At 37.3% G+C, this 20,376-nt stretch overlaps 1 protein-coding gene across 1 annotated transcript in view; it reads right to left on the bottom strand.

Moving 5' to 3' along the window:
- VWA3B (von Willebrand factor A domain containing 3B) overlaps nt 1–20,376 on the bottom strand; it is a 62,518-nt gene that overhangs the window by 27,440 nt on the left and 14,702 nt on the right. Inside the window, 8 exon segments of the mRNA XM_065741201.1 lie at nt 525–652; nt 1,925–2,107; nt 3,787–3,885; nt 6,549–6,680; nt 7,839–7,977; nt 10,048–10,202; nt 10,808–11,004; nt 14,882–14,998. Coding sequence (XP_065597273.1) covers nt 525–652; nt 1,925–2,107; nt 3,787–3,885; nt 6,549–6,680; nt 7,839–7,977; nt 10,048–10,202; nt 10,808–11,004; nt 14,882–14,998 — 1,150 coding nt within the window.

Here is a 20,376-nt window from a genome sequence, read left to right as displayed (position 1 = left end):
AACCATAGTGTTTGCCAACAAAACTGTCTTTTAAACAAATAGATTTGTAAGTAATTTATGTTTCAGTTGGCATATTCCAATGACTGACATTCTAGTCATAAAGCTCCATGTCAGCTCTACCCATGGACAGTAACTTTTATAAAATTCCCTAGGTTGGTGGGAACATCTTTACCAGAAGCAGAAAAATATTTTAATCTCTTTGTATCAATTATTCCATTCCTTTGTTTCAATTATTCCATCTTCTATTCAAGTTGGACTCAGTGATCCTTTTGGGTCCCTTCCAACTCAGAATATTCTCTGATTCCATGATTTGAAGCTATCTATCTATTACCATTTCAGGAATCACAGCATTAATATATTTTTCTAAATTTTTCTTTTTCATTACTCTGTTTCTTAAAAAAAAAAAAAGGAAAATCTTTCATTTTAAAGAGGACAGCATCAGATTATGTAACACAATGACAAAGGAGAAACTTAGTAGGTGGGAACTATCTCCTGTTACTGTAATGGCAGTTATGAAGTCATACTTATTCTCTGAATCATTTTCTTCTTTATAACAATCCATCATCAGACATTCAGCATGAAAAGTCTTCACTTTCTCTAGGTCTTTTTTTCCCTGTTCAATCTCTTGTTTTAAAAGATGTATATCTTCACACTGTCAAAGGCAAAATAAAATGTTTTATTATAACTATTCCCAAACAGATTTCATTACTGAAACTATGCAAGCTTCAATAATAAAATTTTGAATAATGTCTCAGTTCAGAGTTTTATTGGGTAGTCCTCCCTTTTCCTAAACCAAAGTTTGTTTTGCTCACTTTCCATAAGCATAAGTAAGTCTATAGCAGAACAAGACAAAAATGTGCACGGCAATACAGTCTTTCAAGCTATTATTCCTTTTCAGGAAAGGAGAAGCATTTCCTAGCAAGCCAGATACCCCCTGAGATGTGAGCTGTCATATTTCTGAATACTCTAATGAGGACAGGAGCTTCACTCATTTCAAACGAGAACTAAACTGAACTAAACTAAATAAAATAACAGCATCACTCTACAGATCACAGCCATATCACAACTTCTGAAAAATGGGAATGAAGGACTTCTTCAAGAAAATATTGGAAGTGAACTGACTGGGAATCATTTGGACTGCAGGAGAAAACAGGAAGGAAATTCCAAAGACGATGCCTGTACAACTCCCAGAGAGCCAGAAAACCTGACACAGACAACACAGACTCTAGTTCTCATCTTTCCAACGTGCAGTGTCACACAGTCCACATCGGAAGCATCACCAAAATTGGAGAGGGCAGACTCTGCTGTCTTCCAAACCTGGAGTATTTCCAAATCTTCCTTCTTTTAATTAGCATCTTCAAAGTTCTGAATTGCCTGCTACTGTCTTGTTTTCATGGTTCCATGACCACAATTCCTAAAATTTGTGGAGCTAATTAATGGAGTTTTAACTTTAAGTTATAAAAAGAATATGCTTTAAATGGGTGTTTCGACTAGTCCATTCAGAAATTTTCAAATGGGAAATGTTAGATTGAACTCATTATTGACACTTGATAGGCCACTGCTATTCTAGTAATTTTAACTCATTACAGGTCTCTCCCCAGTGGCTATTGTAGAGCAAACTTTCAGCAAAATTCAACTCTGCAATCTCTCGTTTTCTTGGATGATAGAAAGCATAGTTTCATTTTAAACAAAAATGTATTTCTGAGACAACAGAGATCATTCATTTCTTCCAGGGCTTAATGTGGCTTCCATGATATTTGATTTTTATTGTAGCAAAAACACTGTCACACTCATTGCTTTCACATCAGTTCAAAATTTACAAGGATTGGACCGCTTTTTAAATTATCTGTAGTAATGTGAAATTGCAATATGTGCCCTGTGGTTCCTTCAACAGCATGAAGGATCAAACATTTTAACTACTCACATCACTAGACTTCGCAGCATCAAGATCAGTTGAATAAACGTTGTAATAATGAAACTGTCCCCCTGTTCCAGTAGATAGTTCATGCAAAAATGTATTAGCTTCTGTATCATCACAGTTGAAGGATACAGTATGAATGGGAATTTTACGATGGAGCTGGACCTGAGCCAGAATTGTTTGAGAGGGCTGAAAAACAAAAAAGATGTATGAAACACATGGCATCTAGAAGTGAATTTATCAAAATAAGGAGAATTTGTATAAACCTAATCAGCCATACTGTTGCTTAGACACAGACAGACACAGGTGTAGATGGTTAAGAGTATGCATTTTACATGAATTGACTATTTCATAATTATATGAAGTTAGCTAATTTAAAACTGAAAATGAAACACTGACAATGCACTAGGGCACAGGATACTCTAATAAAACTAAAATTAAATTATAATTGGTTCTGAAGACCTAAAGTAAATTATTAAAGCCAAGGAAATTAAACTGCTACATTGATGTTTAGTATTACTACATATATATCACTGTATAAAAATGGCTGACATTTTTATTAAGCTAATTTATTTTGATGACAAGTTGATTTAATACCAGAAAACAAACCAGAGGTAGAGAAATAAGGAAAGCTAGTCTCCCTCTTCCAATAAGGATCCAAAAATCAGGTGAGAAAGTATAAGCTCTACCATGTCTATAAATGTTGAAGGATCACAAGATCCTTCAATAAAGAAATCATTGACATAGTTCTCTAATTTTTGATAACCTTATGGGTCTCCAAACACCCTGTCATAGATCTTGATAGATTTGGCTTCTTCATGACATTTTCAATACATTTGTTTGCTGAACTTCAACCATGAAAAAGTGATCTTGGTCATTGTGTACTTTCCCTCTAAAAAAGTGTAAGTCATAAATCCATTATTAAATTGGTTTAAAAAAATCTTAATTACTTGCTGTCTTCAGAAAATGAGAAGCCCCGGTGCATGTTAAGCCTAGTTATTAATAAAATATGAATATATGCTCCTAGCTTGCAGGAGTGCCAAACAATGCTGATCATTTTCAGTTACAAATTGCTAAGTTTTAAGGTGTGACAGCCAATCACAATCAACCTACCTGCAGAAAATAACAAAAACTAAACCTAAAATTAAAAACAGCGCTAAAAGATGTAAGTTGAAGATTCTCATCTGCTAATTTAAGTCAAGTTTAAGTTTTGATATTCAAATCACTTTGAAGCCCTTCCTCCTGGGCCATCTTCCTTTTATTCAGAGAAGTGGAAAGAGAAGAAATGTGAACGTTTTAACATCAAGGTATTATTTCAGAAATATGCTTCAGTAATTAATTTTATATGCCTTGCAGCCCAGCTGTTTACCTAAACAAAAAGTCAGGATTTGCCTTCATATCTGCCATTTAAATAGAGGTAGATTTTCATTAGTAAAGGGAGTATTTTTGAATGACACCTTCTGCACGCTGGGTAGCTTCAATATATAATTCCAACAATATAATGGCGTAACCCTTTTTTACATTTTTGCTTCATGAGATATTTTCCCTACACTGGGAAGAACTTAAAATACAAATTCTAAGTTTAGATGATCCAGCGTTCATGTTTAATCAATTACCAGATCCTTAAACCAACTAGTTAGAAATGTCTGCTACCATGCATCCAAGACTGGACCTTGGGATGAGAGCTCTAACCAAAGCCCTTCTCAAACACCACAGCTCTCAGACACAATTTTGAAATATTATGACAGCCTTCAAGAGACTCTGCTCTGCAGGTGCAACATTTATCTCACGAAGTTTGCTTCAGCCTTCTGCCACTATCACTGTTGCACCACACCACTGCATTTTCTGATTTCTCATTTCAAAAATACCTGGTCAGGTCTCCCATCAGTCAAGAGATAAATAGCTTGAGTGTCAGTATCAGCAAGAGCAATCTGGAGAGCTCTGAGTGTATTTGTGGTACTTCTGGCCTAAGAAGCAAAAAGAAATAGACAAAGAAATAGTTATAAATGCTACTAGTTGTTCGTTCTTAAATTCATGATGACAGCATACCAATTCAAGGGGTACTCTGGAACTGAAATGAGCAATAAACTGGTGAAAATACTTATGAAAGTAAGTGTCAACATAGCATACACTGGTACCAAATTGGTATTCAGAACTGATGCATAAACATAAAATGCTGAGCAACAGCAATATGTTGAAGGAAATGTAAAAACTAAAAATACAGACTAAAGCAACAATGAGATATCTAAAATGCTTATGTTTGAGTATTTTCTGTCATTCTCTAATGCAGCAATGCTTAAAGGAACCAAAACACTACAATTCAGATTTCTAGTTTTCAAACACTGAGTCTACAAGCTTCCCAAAATTAAGGGAAAAGTAAGGTTTTGTCAGTGTAGAAAATTGTTGCATCAAGCTGCAGTCTTATTCTTTTAAAGCAAAATCCCTATAAGGAAGTTTTATGCTAGCATAACATTGAGCCTCAACAGCAGTGAGGACTGTAGTGGTGTCAGAAGAAACCCAAGATCCACATATTTAATGCATTAAAGAAGATGAATATAAATCACTAATATTGATTCATGCATGTAAAATTATGTTAAGAGGTAATATTATTTCTTCAGTTCTATTAACTGTGTTAAAATTACTTCCAGTTCACTCCTCTAGGAAACAGTTTTGCTAGGATGGGCAGAGAAGGTAAAGCATATGAAATGAAACAGGAGGTACATTCTGGGAGTTACTCTTATGAATGTGTGAGAATATATGTGCCAGGTGACTTATCAGCTCAGATGCTTTATAACCCTGTTAACTAATACATATAAAAATTTTAACAGTACCTACCTGCATGAAATAGTCTGAGCAATTTTCTTTATGTTAAATATGCCTGGTATTACAGTAAGCATTATAAATTCAAGACACACATCACCTGTAGTTAAGTGCAGATTGCCCATTCTGGCTCTTTTTAATAATGGTTGATGGCTTTGAACTGATTTACAACATGCTTCTGCTATGTCGTGGGAAAGAATGGTGAATGTTGATGATATGTGAAAAAAACTACACATCTTATGATAAAAGCTGTTAGGTTTCTTAGTAACTACTGTTACAAATGCACACTGTCTATGTCAGTGTTTTAAAAAAGCTGATGTGCTTCAATTGTGTTCATAATCACCCACAAATGTTAAATATTATTACCTCCAAAGAGATTTTTAAGTTTTTAAATTTAACAGCTAGTTCCTGTTTATAGCTCAGCATCTTTATTCAACATCCTGGGACCAAACTGTATAAAATCAGATCAAAGGATCTGCTCTGGCTAATATTCCGTGGTGATAAACTGTTCATTTCACCTTCATTCATCAGGACAGCCTTCTGATCTCTTTGAAGACTGCACTGCTTTAAACAGACTAAAAGGTCAGCAGCAGATGTCATCCCCCCAAAAAAACATAGACTGTTCTTGTATCTTGTCCCTGTGCTTTTCAGATACCTAGATCTGAACAATTAAAACGAAATGTATAATCAACAATTCACAAATTTGGTGAGCAGCAGGGAAAAAAGCCATTCCCAAATGCATAGGAAAGATGATGCGCTATTACACTAGTTTAAAGTATTATGAAACCTGCATGATGCAGTGCTGTGGTATTCAGCTTCAACAGTCAACTCCTTAAGTCTGAAGGTAGGCAGTATAATTAACAAAGTTTAGCTGTAAGCATTCAGCAACTACACAGAGGCCAAGCCAATACTTTTTCTTCTCCGTGCATTTGTCTCTTCACACTTTCTAGGAACACAACCTTATTTTTACTTTGCTTTGCAGTCTCAGAGTTATCATGTTGCTCATTACGATTGCTCAGTTCCCTCATCCTCAAGACCTCCACAATTAAGTCTGAGGAGGAAACATATGTAAACGTAAGCGCTGTGTGTTAGAAAACTTAATGTTGGGTATATTTGTACTTCTACATGACTGATTCTCAGTCCCTTGCTGGAAACTTTGCTGTCAACATTTGACACATCAAGTGGTCCTAGTGCTGCTGACAGCTGCAGTCAGCCTGGTGCCCAACTGTGGCAAGCATTTCAACTCTGTTTCAGGGAAAATTCCTCAGCTTTTGGCCACTGTCAGAAAGTATTGGACAAACAGAGAGATGTTCAGTCTGAATTTCCTTGCTCTCATGTTCCTCTGCAGCTCAAAGTCAGCTGTCTGCCTTTGCACTAAAAGGGATGAGACATGCTCTCATGTGCTCCTGCAGCTCACGAGCACAGCTGGCAGCTGTACAGTTTCCAGTATCAGCTCTGAGCTGTGAGTCTGTCAGCTCCAGCCCTCACTGAAGCAGCATGCCTACAGCAGGAGTGACAAGTTCAGAGCCAGGATCTGAACACTGTCATCATCTGTGAAGATATCAAACTGGCCAGCATTGTGGCTGTTAAATGTAGAAAGCTGTAGGTAGAATTAACATTATCTTAAAAACAAGCCCACAATCAAAAGATAATACCTGCCAGATAATGGCTTGTACTCAGATCTACTGAAGTCTATTTATCATCTCTATATCTTCAGCTTATTCATTTAAAATCTCTTGTGAATCCAAAATTACCCCAGCCATACTAACTTTGTACAAACATGCTCCATGTTAATTAGCTTCCATGTTACCTCAAGCCCTTTTATCCAAAGCCAAGCATCTTGCAAATTCTCCTCATTAACTTCAGCAAGTTTCTCTCGCCATGCCACTGCTTGGGAACTAAATTTCACAAAATTACATCTCTTTTTGTGTCTCAACTGTTCCTGCAAGAGACAAAATCTCAATTTTACTCAGTGTTGAAAGAAAGAATATTTGTATCCTGAAATACTGACCAGTGAGACTTCTTTTAACTCATATACAGATGAATATATCATTACAGTAAATTATGGCAATGTTTAGTTGTGGCAGATAGACACAAAGAGACAGACACACAACAGATGATTTCTGCCTGCAATTATGAAGATAACTTGAACTTCTATGTTTGAGCCTCCATTTACTCATATTTCTCAGCTATTTGAACAGCAAATGCCTAAGAAGGAAAGAGAGAGCAAGGAAGGTAGGTACGAACACTGGTATAAGGAAAATATTATGACAGCTTAACAAAGGAAAATGAGATCAGAATCATAATAACATCATTTTGAGGAGGAGAACAAGAATCAAATGCAGAGGCTGGCAAGGGGAATGAGGACCACAAGAGTGAATTAAGAATTTGCTGAAGCTGCTTTTGGACAGAAGTTATAAGGAGTGAAAGTTGTGCAAGCTAAGCTGAGCCTAGAATCTTTGAGTCCTTTTTATTGCCATTTCTGTATGGTTGCCTCTGAAACCTTCTGGCACAGTATCTCATCATTTTCTAGGTCGATCTGCCTAGAGGACTGCATCATACTACATCCTATTACTTACACAAATACTTCTGTGTTACAATTTCAACTTTCCTAGCTCTACTAACTATTGTTATCAGTGTCAGACTGACAGAAGTTTTATTTGTCAATTTTTTTTTTCAGATCTAGAAGAGTCAGTCATGTTTTAGCAATTTATCTCAACTATCAATGTAGACTTGGTAGATTTCTAAAACATCCCTGTCACACTTTTCAGTGTTCACTGCTTCTAAAGTATTGCTGCACTTTGCAAAGTTCTGAGTGACTGTGTAAGATGCAAGAGAGCTCAAAATGCTCTACGCTATGACAGTGGAGTTGGAAGATCCTGCTTAAAGATGAAAATGAAAATTCCAGAAGGAATTTCACTACATATTTTTGCTGTTCTTCCAAACAGATAGACAAGGAAACAATTAAAAAATAGAAATTAAAAATATTTTTTGAATACCAATTTTAAAACAACAACGAAAAATGGGGTAACAACCATCCAGAATAGGTCAGCCTACTCTATTGGGTTCCTCAGTCTTCAGAATCATCACTTCATCAAACCTGTATGAGCTGAAATATTTTCTGCTTCACTAGTGGCAGCTTGTCCTTCATAGACTGGGATATATCAACAAGAATATAGACATCATCTTCAAGCACATTCCCAAAGAGACCTCTGCTTCCTTGTTGAAGCCACTTAATCCTGAGCAAGGAAGAAAAACAAAACAAAACATGGTATGTAATATATTGGGAGAAGTGTGTAGTATCACTACTGTGCTTTCTATTCCTGTTCCCTAACAGTCCTTTCCATGACCAATATATGGACCCTGAAGAGACAATAACCTGCCACCAAGTAATAATGCAAGACATATTCGTTTTCTAACTTCAGTAGGAATTTGGAAACAAACAGGACACACAATAGAACTGACAAATACAATACAATAAAATACAATAAAGTAAAATAAAATAAAATAAAATAAAATAAAATAAAATAAAATAAAATAAAATAAAATAAAATAAAATAAAATAAAATAAAATAAAATAAAATAAAATAAAATAAAATAAAATAAAATAAAATAAAATAAAATAAAATAAAATAAAATAAAATAAAAACAACTTTATAATGTCAATTATCCAGTAGTTTGAGCTAGCAAATCTCATGAGAAAGTACTTATAACTACTGCCCCTGTAACTGTTCTCCAGCCTGAACTCAAGAAACCATTTAAGCATATGCTATTAGGCCTCCCTTTTCAGAAAACCACTTGAGAACCTATTCTGCAAAGAACTAGACCACTTTAAAGTCTTAATGTAACACAGATGCTTCAATGCCTTGTTGACCTAGGGCCTTAAACACAGACTTCATTTTACACTTTAAACAGGATTGAAGCACGCCTCCCAGTTAAATGCATGCAAGCATACGATTGTGTACAAGAACATTTCCTCAGTAATGGCTGCAACAGTTTCAAATCTAATTTCCCTTGAGAGTCATAAGCTACTTGACTACTCTGAAACACAGGCATTTTAGCAGATGGAATATAATAGCCCTGAGAAAAATACTACTCATCTCCCACAGAGGATTAAAAAAATGGTATCACAGAAACTTAAAGGAACCTATTAGATTCGGTACTGAAAGGTATTATCCCATTAGTCGTTTCCCCAAAGTGTCTGATGAAGTCTGCCAAGACTTTTTAACAATGCAGTGAACCATCCTAAACAACAGATCCATAATCTTGTCTTGGATTTCAAAAATGTAAGCACACCAAAGCGCTTTACCTCAGATTTTCTTTTCACAGTATGTAAACATTATCCCAAATATGGAGAGATGAAGAATTAAAACGGACTGGAAAACTCCTGTTTGATCTTGCTAAATATATTCATGCTATTATATTTAAGCAGAGAAGTGACAGTAAAACAAAAGTCCACATCCTGTTTTTTCAGTGAGACATGAGACATCTCATTGTCCTAATATACAAAACACAGTTGCAATACTTAGTGATATTTTTGGTTCTCCAGTATCTATTTTAAACATTTTGATCTCTTTTTCAGGTAGATATAAAATCTAGGAATTATGTAACTTATAGTGGAGATCCCCACGTTGAAATTAGACAGACTTCCTTTCCAGATAGCACAGAAATGCCTCACAATTCAATTCAGTTTGCTTTGGGGCATCTTCAGTACAGATCAGTCAGACTTTCTAATTGCCCTTTATTTCTTTTCTCTTTTGTAGCCTTCCTACAGAACCTCAGAGTACATCTTGTACAGCCAAATATGAAGCTAGCTTGAACACTGAACTTCTGAGTAGTGGTGTTAATTAATAGCAAGCTCATGGCCTGACTCTGTCCTGGGCTGTTCAAACCTGTTCTCCTCAAAACAAAACTGCAAAAAAAAAAAGGCATTATTAGTATGGGCACAGGGCAATCTCTGCTACTTGGTGCCAGAGGTATCGTGAAGGATTCCTAGGTACACATGATGAGTGATTCTGGAAGTTTCCTGCCTTGTTCCAACATACCTTAAGTTCCAATCTCTTTTGCCACTTTTAGTAGCACTTGTACAGTGCACTGACGGACTTTTGTCTTTGTGTTCCAGAAAGAGAATAAAAATAATGCTTATCAGTTTTCTTACACGGCTTCTTAGAAATCTTGCACACAAGTGAATTTGTGGCTTAATACTGCTACTGGCAGTTTACCAACTACATCAGCCTATTAGTAAATGACAAACTTTGTTAACAACAATGTAAAATAATACAAAATGTTTTATGTGACAGAACACTAACCTTCCTTCCACTTGTCTGAGAGCAGTTCTCATTTTCTTTTCATACTGCTTATACTTTTCTGTAGTAACATACACATGAACTACAGATCCATCTTTCCAGAAGGTATGTACAAACTTGTCACAGTATTTAGCATGAATTACCTTTCTCTTTGTCTCCTAAAGCCAAGAAAAACAGGTTTTATGTTCCAAGACACTTTTTTTTTTTGCTGTGTCCTACAATATTTAGTAAACAAACTTCAAAGGTACAGTCTGACTACAAATGAACAGGTGCAGAAATGGATGCAGAATAGGGTGGCAACAGAATTTGCTCCTAGCACAAGTCATTAGAAAATAGTTTTACTGTTATAGCTTGCAAGATTGGGAGCTTACCAAACAGTGTGATGGTAAAGCTCAAGAAAAACAAATAGAAGAAAAAAGAATTCAAATTTATTCAAAGACATGCAAGTTCAGAACAGCTGATACCAATGTTTCTTCTAAGGAAATATGAAGATGATGAACAAACTTTACCCAAGGCATTGCTTAAGCCAGCCCTCGTTCTTCCTAGCAGATCATATGTGGACCAGGAATAATCATTTTCAAATAGCCCTTAGAAAGAATTTATGACCATCTTTGTTTCATTGCACTAATAAACTGATTTTAGCAAAAAAACATGTAACAAGATCATACACTTCATCATAAATTCAGTTGTCAATAGACATTTCAAGTTTTAGAACAAAAAACTAAGAATTCACAGGTTGTGAGGAAAAACTAATGCTACTCACAGCATCAGTTTGTGAAGATTCATCCTGTGGTTTAGTTTTGATGTCAACAATTCCATCTGCATGGCGAAAAGTACAATCAGCAAGTGCATCATACAGTGTGAGCTTCTGAGCTTTCAAGCCGTACTTCTGCAACCACTTCTCAGAAGTCAAATATTTGTCAAATTTATGCTCTTCTAATGCGTGATCAGCTTTGGTTTCTAACAAAGAGAGATAAAAAACTCTTGTAATAGTGTTCATTTGGGATATGCTGTTTTCAACAGTTTGTGATACTGGAGTCAAAATTGTCAAATTTATGGCTAAAATCTGTCTCCTAAACTCTTCCCTAGGCATCTGAACAGTTTCAGTGTTGCACTTGATCGTCAACACATAGTTTTGAAATTGACAAAAATGATTACACCACTGATTTAATCGTCCAAATATGGATTTAGCAGTCTAGGTAACCATTTCTAATTTTGACCACAGAACTGATTTGAAGGAAAACAATCCAAATCAATTTTGAGTAAAAATTCAGAATTAAATAATAACAAAAGCCCTGATATTCCTCAAACTTAAAATACACAATTATGAACTGCATAAGAAGATATAAATGTCACTAAGAATGCCCAGTATATTACCAGCTGTAATTATCAGTTTCCAAAAAACTGACTGTGCACTAGAATTTTCTGTGTCACGAATTTGCCCAAGGATGGTTCTTAGATTAACAGAGGAGAAAAACAGAGAGAGAATGGTTAACTAGAAGAATCTGAATGTTTATCAGAAGAAAAATATATTTTGTCACAGAGATAATTTTCCATACGTGGTTTGTTAAGAAGCTTCCACATCTTCAAGATTCAGAGCAGATATTTTAACTTTGACAGTCACCCATAGCAGAACTGTGCCCCTCTGCCATCCCTATCATCTAAATTTTGTCAGGTTTAAAACTTAAACGATCAGCAGAGATCTGCTAAAATTTGGCAGCTAAATTCCCTGAAGATTACACATTGCTCTGAGCTTGTTCCACCTGTACTGACTGCACTGGAGTAAGTGAATATTTCTGACTCATCTTCACTACTTTATTGTGCTGATAGCATTTGCTTTTTGTCTTCCTTACCAAGCAATGCTTCACAAAAAATTCCTTTATAACTGGCACAAAACCATCAGAAGACAGAAAACATATATATAAATATATATATATATAATATATTATATATATGCAAATATATATATATTATATAAATGTAATATATATTTATTTTATATATGTATAATATATATTTTATATAAATACCTACAGAATCAACACATAGAAGGAATATTCATATGAAGGTTAACTTAATTACTGAATTACAAAATCGCCATAAAAAATTCCATATAAAATCTCCTCCCTTTCTTGAACATAGAAGTGATATTTTCCTATTTCCAGCCACTGAGGACTTTACCTGACAGCCACAATTTTTCAAATATGATGGGCAGCAGCTTGGCAACCATATCAGTTAGCACCTTCAGGACCCTGGGATGCATGTCATCTGACCCCATAGACTTGTACACATCCAGACTCATGTGGTGATCCTGGACTTGCTCCCCTCATAGACTGGGAGGGATTTTGTTCTCTCAACCCCAGTTTAGAAGTTCAGATACAAGAGGTGTGAGAAGCCTGACTGGCCATGAAGACAGAGAACTCTCGGAGTACCTCAGTCTTCTCCAAGTCTGAGGAGGCCAGCTCTCCCTTTTCACTTATCAGAGGGGAAAGAGGATAAAGGGCTCTGCATCACTGGCTTGATAAAATAAATCTAAACCAAATAATCCATGAGTGGGTCTTATAGTAGGGTGAATTCATTTTTTCACACTTTAATTTCAGTGATCTAGATGCTACAAACATTTATTTTATTTAGATGCAGCTAGTGACAACAGTATCGAGATCCTGAGTTTGTAGACAAACCTATATAGACATCTACTACTTTAAACAAAAAAACTACAGAGATCAGACAGCATCAGTCCAGGTGCAAGGGCAGAGCCTGTTCATGTGGAAACATTTGCTTTCAGATTGCTTGTGGTCCTTAACACAGCAAGCCCTGCAAGTGTCACAAATGCACTCACACCATTTTAAAAAGAACAGTCATTTTCCCTGTTTTACATGCTTTATGGAAAAAGTCCTGTCTCAGTTCAAGCAACTAGAGAATTATCAGGATATGCAGCAGAAAACTTGTCTCTTTTTTCTCTTTTTCCTCTTCCAGCAGAATATCACAATCTTTATAATAAACTGCTTTGCAGCTAAGCATCTAGAAAAGGGATCAAGATGACAAAAACAGGAAGAAATGCAGACAAGCAGAAAGACTGCAGTTATTTCGATCAATGGGCAACAGTCAAGTTGAAGAATGCTGAAGAACTGCCAAAATAAATCACATTGTGATTTCATTTATTTTAATTCAGTTTATGAAGCGATTATGTACAAAGGCATACACTGTAAGAGCAGCTGTATAGCCAAACACACATAAGTAAACACTGAAATTAGGGCTGCCTTTGCAGCTTTATTGTGGTCCCTTTGTTCATATGCATTATAGTAGAACTGTTTAACTTCATTAAGAAAGCCTTGCTAATCCAGAAGATTCTATCATCAGTACAAGGAAGTGTATTATGCCTTCACAGAAGAATTTACTCAGGGTACGTCCTGCAGAGTTATGTTGTGGTCAGATGTTCAAACCCAGTTCAGGTAGAGAAAGCTCCCAGCTTCAAATGCTCACCATCACCACCTCAACAAACCTAGAAGTCAGGAGATTGATCATCCAGTTGTACAAATTGCTCCTCAGTGGGTAGTACAGAAAATGGTGCCTGACCTCAGCCTCCACCCAGTCAAAGTAAAGCTTTTACACAGCATAAACAATAATGCAGCTACACAAAATCACTGATGAGCTGTGATAATTCAGCCTGAACCTTGTATCTGCTTACTAAAAAATACCACCAGACATCATGTAAATATTCTAAAGCCAGAGGCTAATGAAGAAGATGACAATTGCTGATAGCCACAACTCAAGACCCTGACAAACCAGCCACTCAGTTACAGTTCAACACTGAAGCTTTCTAGACTTCATGGATTCCCAATCCTTCAGTATTAAAAACTTTCCAGTGAGTCACTGAATCGTAAAATCACAAAAGTTGGAGAAGACCTCAAAGACAACCTAGTCCAACCATCCACCTATTAACAATGCTTCTCCACTAAACCATCATGTAAATGTTTCTTGAACACTTCCAGGGATGGTGACTCAACCACCTCCTTGGGCAGCCTGTTCTAGTGCCTGATAACTTCTTCAGAGAAGAAATGTTTCTTAATACCCAACCTGAATCTCTCCTGGCACAACTTGAGGCCATTCCCTCTAGTCCTTTTACAGCATTATCATTCTGCTCCAGAGCATGCTCAAAGCACCCCCATCTATCAGGGCTGAGTAGCTTCTCCCTTCCAGGGATTTGGAAACAAGCTACACTTTTGTCCCAAGTAAGGTTCAATCCAAATGGAAGATACCCCAAGCCAAACATAATGGTTTAAACCATTAGTTTAAGAAACAGATGTGGATTTTCCTCCATGTTTCTCAGTGCAAGAGTTGTCAGAGCACTCATTCAGAATTGGCTTCAGTCCTCCACCTTTGACTAAGAGAAGTCAAAATCACACTTCTTTTCCTTCAGCAAAATAAAGTAGCAGTCAAGCTGTAGGCTACCCACAGAAGATGATGACGGGGTACTTTCCCAGCACAATTAAGAACATTATTAAAGACTTAACAGCCCAGGCAGAGAGAGAAAGCACACATAAAACAAAGGAGCTTCAATATGTTAAAATCTAGATAATTTCTAAATGTAGTCTGATGAATTTAAAATTACATGATTTAGCCTTAACTGTTCAAATTTAGCAATTTTTATGCAGTAATAAATGGGTTTAAAATGTAAGATTTTAAGCAACTCTTCGTTTGGTTGCCAAGAATAAGCACAACTCACATATAATTATTTCAGAGAAAATTGTAATCAACATGTAATCAAAACTATTCATAAATTTAAAAAACTGATCATGAATACAATGGTAACTGTTAAAAGAAACATAAATGATACCATCTGCAGAATCAGGCTGATGAGATTCAGATAACATTTTCTGAACTTGTGTCAGCGTACTCCTAGTTTCCTCCAACTCTTTCCAGATCAAAAAGACATCTTCACGAACACCAGCTACTGCAAAAGGAATAACAGATAGAACTTAGCATTTTGTACCAATTTCTGCTTTTTACAACTCCTGTGTTATCATGAAGTCATCCAGGTATTACTGCATCACCTTGTTCACAAGGCCCCACTGAAGTGACAAGTGCTGTTCTTAGATGGAGTTCAAAACTAGGTGGCTCAAAGCTAGTACCAGAACATGAGGGGTGTTTAGCCTGCTAGAAAGAACCTACAGAGCTGTCTCCAGACTATTCCCACAGTGGGAGGAAGTCCTTTATAACACTCTCAAATAACAAGGAGAAAATTCCATAAAGAAATTCACGTGTTGGTCTCTGGACTTCACTGAAAAACCAAGCTCCAAACACTAGATCTAATTCTGAAACTTTAAAGAGGAGACATTTTCAACACCTTCAGTCTCTTACAGTATATAAATACCTTTAAAATTTAATCTCCTTTTCCCATAAGAGTATGTAACATAATTTTGATAAGATATGTTGATTTTCATCTTAACAAATCTCAACAGATATCCATAATTAAATGCTAAAAACAAATAAACCAACCAACAAACAACAAAGCTGGAGTTGACACGATTCTCTTAATCTCAGTAGATTTGCTTCCTTTATTAAAAGATTAAAATGTGTATTTATTTGGTAGACTATAATTATTAAAAGTGCGTCACCATGTACACCCAAGTAGCATACTTACTACTCAAAATGTGTTGAGCCTGAGTTTAAACTGCAATCTAGGACTATATAGAAAAAAACCGTGCGGTGTATTACAGTAAAAAATATATATATAAGGAACCGAATCCTGAGCTATCCTAACCACAAATGCAGACTACAAGCTATTGCAGAGCATAGCCTACTACTGCACATGAAGATGCTGAACAAGGCAAACTTTATCTTAGCATCTAGTTGTTCAGTTAATACTTAGTGGTGGTTCCCTCTGTGAAAGATAAGACACGCAAACTTGCATGCTAAACTACGCTACCAGTGAAAAAACAAACCTGATCATTTTGTTCTTTGATAAACTTCCCTGAAATAATAATAGGAACTTTCTACAAATTGAAAACTCAATTTCAATTGTGAAATGCTTTTAATTTCCAAGAAATATTTTGAAATGTGTTGTTGTACACTGCCATCTCCTGGGACCTTCCTGTACTTCCAAAAAACCTGTTTCTGTTACGACAAAGAGCAGTGTTTCCTACATCACAAAAGTAAAGTAGATCAACATAAAAAGGAAGAACAACATAAAAGGAAGAAAAAACATATCAAAGTCAGTTATCACTGATTTACAAGTTCAACCAAAATATTTAATTTTATGAAGGTTTTTAATGTTATATTTGAAAATATTGAAATAAGGAAGCAATTTTCAACTACCTTTAAGATAATTGTGGTGATTTTATTGTGTTACTTCACTTCCTCTGAAGTTCATGCTATGGACTTCTCAAATTTACAGGCCTATTGGAACTGTCTCTGCTAAGATCCATGTATTAAATTTTTGTTATGGTTTTATGATTTCTGTTGTATTATTGATATTCTACATCATATTATTGATATTCCACAATTTGTATTACACAAGAAAGTATCGTACTCCAAATTAATGCTATGGCCAGAAAAGTAAAACTCCATGGATCTTCAAAGCAAATATATTTAATGGAGAGTATTGTACAGGGCAAATGCAGGCATCAACAATTGCACACTGTGAACAGCAAGTTGCCTAGAAAACCCTTTATGTGGCAAAAACTTTTCCTGGGCTCAGATGGAAGAGCAAGCTGCAAGCAGGGGCAAGCAAAGCTACTTCCTCTACAAGGGAGGCTCACCTCCACCTCCATCTTTGCTTCCATCTCTACCTGCACCTTTTCCTCTGCCTCTGTGGAGAAGTGGGAAAAAAAAGCTATGCTTTTTCCAACAGCCCCAAATGCAACACACAAACGCACGCATCACAGGTCATATCCCCCAGCTGTGCTTTTCAACCCACAGCCTGGCCCTAAAAGATGAAAGCACAAACCTCTGAGGAGAGCTTAGGTTCCCTGCACTCACACCTCATTGCTGTGCTATTCTGGAGGCCACCAACAGAAAAGCAGCCAGAAGCCACCATTGTGGAGGGGCAGTCCCCAGACATTCCATGCCTCTTAGCACACATTTAGTTGCCCACATTGCATGAAAGACCTCTTAAATCATCATGTCATTCCCTGAGGGGAAGGGCCCACCACCTAGCCATCCTGGCTGGCGGTTTAACAGCCACCAGGTTCAGATTCAAAAGCCATGAAGCAGAGATGGCAGCAGGGTGGCCAAGGGGCACGCATGAGGGAAGCAGCTTTAACCGTCCTCTGCCTTCCCCAGCCTGCACGGAGCACCAGCTGGCTGGGCTGGCTCCCACCACTGCTGCTGAGGTGAAGCATGGCCTGCTGTGCTGAAGGAGGCCCAGCCACAGAGAACGGAGGCCATGAAAACAAGGAAGAAGACGGGGACGGGAAAGCCTGAGATAAAGAGCAGGAGCATTGTGCTGACTTTTGTGAGCTGAAGCAAAGCAGTGTATCCAAGTGAAAAGGCATGGGCACTTGCACATGTACACAGAAACTAGAACCATCCTCATTTCCATTTTCCAGTTATTTAGTACCATCAGGTGATATTAAAACAAGAAGCTTTTCCACACCTACCTCCCAGCAGACAAACCTTTCCAGTTTGGTGAGTCACTATAACCCATTTCATTACATATTCAAGGTACAAAACCTGCTTAGAAAAAAAGCACATGCTAAAACAAGCCTGCAAAACTGACAGGGTCTTTGAAATGTCAAGGGAATACCAGCACAGATGCAAATCATGAAAAACGTAAGTATTTTTTATTTCTCTGATGATCTGAGTGAGGCCGTGGAAGCAAAATCTAGACATAATGGAATAAGATATATTGTAAACTCTGTATGCCTGCAAGGCGAGAGCAATTTTTTTCACTGCCGGTCCCATTCTCAGCCTCTACGTGGCAGCAGAAGATAGCAGAGTTCTTCCAGGAACCGACTGTCAAAATGCACCGTTTTAGGGGGAAGCCTGCAGGTCCAGAGGAGCACAGGGCAGCTGCCTGAGCACCCACAGTCAGGAGCAGGCACCCTGTCCCCATCTCGCCCCTCTTCCCCTGGGCAAATGGACAAAGCAAATGAACTTTGTAACCTGTGTGGTATTGCAGAGCAGCTATCTGCATCACTCTTTACACATTAGCAAAGAGAGCTGCCAGGCCAAGGTTAGGTTGCTAAGACTGAACAAAGCACAAGTGAGGAAAATGCAAAGGCAATGATCTTTGCTTCTGCTTATAGGCAAAGCAGCTACTATGTAGTCATCATCTCGGCCTTCTGAAACCTCAAAACTGATCAAGCTCATTAGTATGCACAGACTGGAATAGTAAAGTGTTGCAGAAGTCTGGCCATGCCAAAATATGTCTCTCTTTTGATACATCACATAACTCAAATCCTGACTTCAGTCCACTATCATTTTCTTTACACATGCAGTTCATCTACTCCACCACACAGAGAAATACTGCCCAGAAATGTACTACTGTTTACACCTCGGGAGCCATTATACATTTCAGGATCTAGCTCAGAAGGTCACTGCTTTTCAAGCCCTCTTTGTAGCACCTGTCTCCTAACACAACTGTGGCCTTTCTCAACGAGAACCATCTTCACCACACCTTCCACCATCTCTCTTGTACTCTAGGACTCAAGCTCCAACTTAAATTTCTTCTCCCTTTCTCTCACAGTTCTAACTACACAACAACGCTGATCAATTTTGCAGCTTTTTGCAGACAAAGAAGCTACGCAAAGAATGCAGGCAGAAGTTACAATAGGAAAATCAGTGCTGGATAAGGAGATACCACCACATGGGTCCACATAAGGCGTTATTTAAGAGTATTTCTTCTGCATTAAATAGGACTGAGTCTGCCACTATAAGCACCTTTATTATTTACTGGCTTACACCTGATTTGATCTCAAGCACTCATTCAACAAGTTTTAAAAAAAATATTGCACTTGGCAGTTTCTCACGCTTCCTTTCTAAATGACTGCTCAAGATGCAAAACAGGGGAGAATTCAGCTCTTATCTGAAATTTTAAATAGCTCACTTCCGACTTGTTTTGTTTAAATAGATGAAAAAGAGTAAGCATGAAGATACCCTGTATTTGCAGAACAGTGTTATTCAGTGGATTCCCACAAAACTATCAGATTTCCTTAAAATGTGTTTGTTTGTTTTTAATTTTTTTTTCTGGTCCATAAAACATAACGATGAGTTTCAGCTTCCAGCTGTTGCCATTTGTGGTGCAAAAAGAAACAGAATCAGAATACTCCACACATTTTCCAAGAAACAACACATTTGGAAGATTAGATCTCTGGTTCATTTTCTGTTTATTTCCTTGTATAGTTTATGCCACACACCCAAGAACCAGTTTCAGAACACATTAGTGAGTAATCGACAATTTTATTATTATTGCCTTCTGCACCCTTGAAGGAGTCCCTGAAATGTGAGACATCAGGCACGGGTCAGAATAACATCTCCTACACATTTTCTTTTCTGAAAAGATTTTAGATTCTGCATATGACCGAAAGGCTCTGATTGGCTGCCAGTGATGTCACAAGTGTGGTTATAATACCCAGTAAATGCAGAAAGCTAATTGTGTTCCTTTTTAATGTGTAAATTCTCACTTCACAATAGCAATAAAACAAAACAGACAATGCACTTCAAGGAGATTACTGCCCTTTTGAGCGATTAAAGCTATTCAGCTTTCAACTTTAGGAACAGTGATGAGGAAGTAATTCCAGTCATACAGGAGCTCTAGGCCCATCTATTGAAACAGGCTGGAGCCTGGGGGAAGAGGAAGCCAGCTTCCCTCACACACTCAAATGGGGTCTGGCAGAGAAGCACTTGGAGCAGACTTCATGAAGGAGATTATTACAGCACTGAATTAGTATGAAGTGAGAGGAAGGGCTCTGAAATACACTCTGCTTTTGGCTCCTAAACTCTGTTGCTCTCTTATTTCTGCCCCCCAACTCCCCAGTTATGGTTCTTTCATACAGTTATGTCCACGGTCATGCTGAAGGACAGGTTAGTAAACAAGGAAGCAGACCACAGCCCAGAAAATATGGGACAGTTAGTCCGAGACTTAAAAATGGTGAGTCACTAAGTTCACCTTATGCCACAGGTTCCCTAGCAGTAAAAAGAGGTAAACAGTAATGCAACATAACACCTCTCAGTATAATGGGGATGTGAGCCAGGAGAGAAAAGAGGTCTTATGCCTACTGATATTTAAAAAAACGTTTTTCAATTGAAAAAGCCTGCTGATACAGATATCAGATTTGACATACACAGACTTGCTTCACACCACAAGTTGGTCCAGTCCCACTGAATGGT

The sequence above is a fragment of the Cyrtonyx montezumae genome, unplaced genomic scaffold (genome assembly GCF_038088225.1).
Source record: "Cyrtonyx montezumae isolate F1298 unplaced genomic scaffold, pur_monq_1.0 scaffold_3, whole genome shotgun sequence".
NCBI lineage: Eukaryota > Metazoa > Chordata > Aves > Galliformes > Odontophoridae > Cyrtonyx > Cyrtonyx montezumae.
This window is presented reverse-complemented; position numbering and strand designations above follow the sequence as displayed.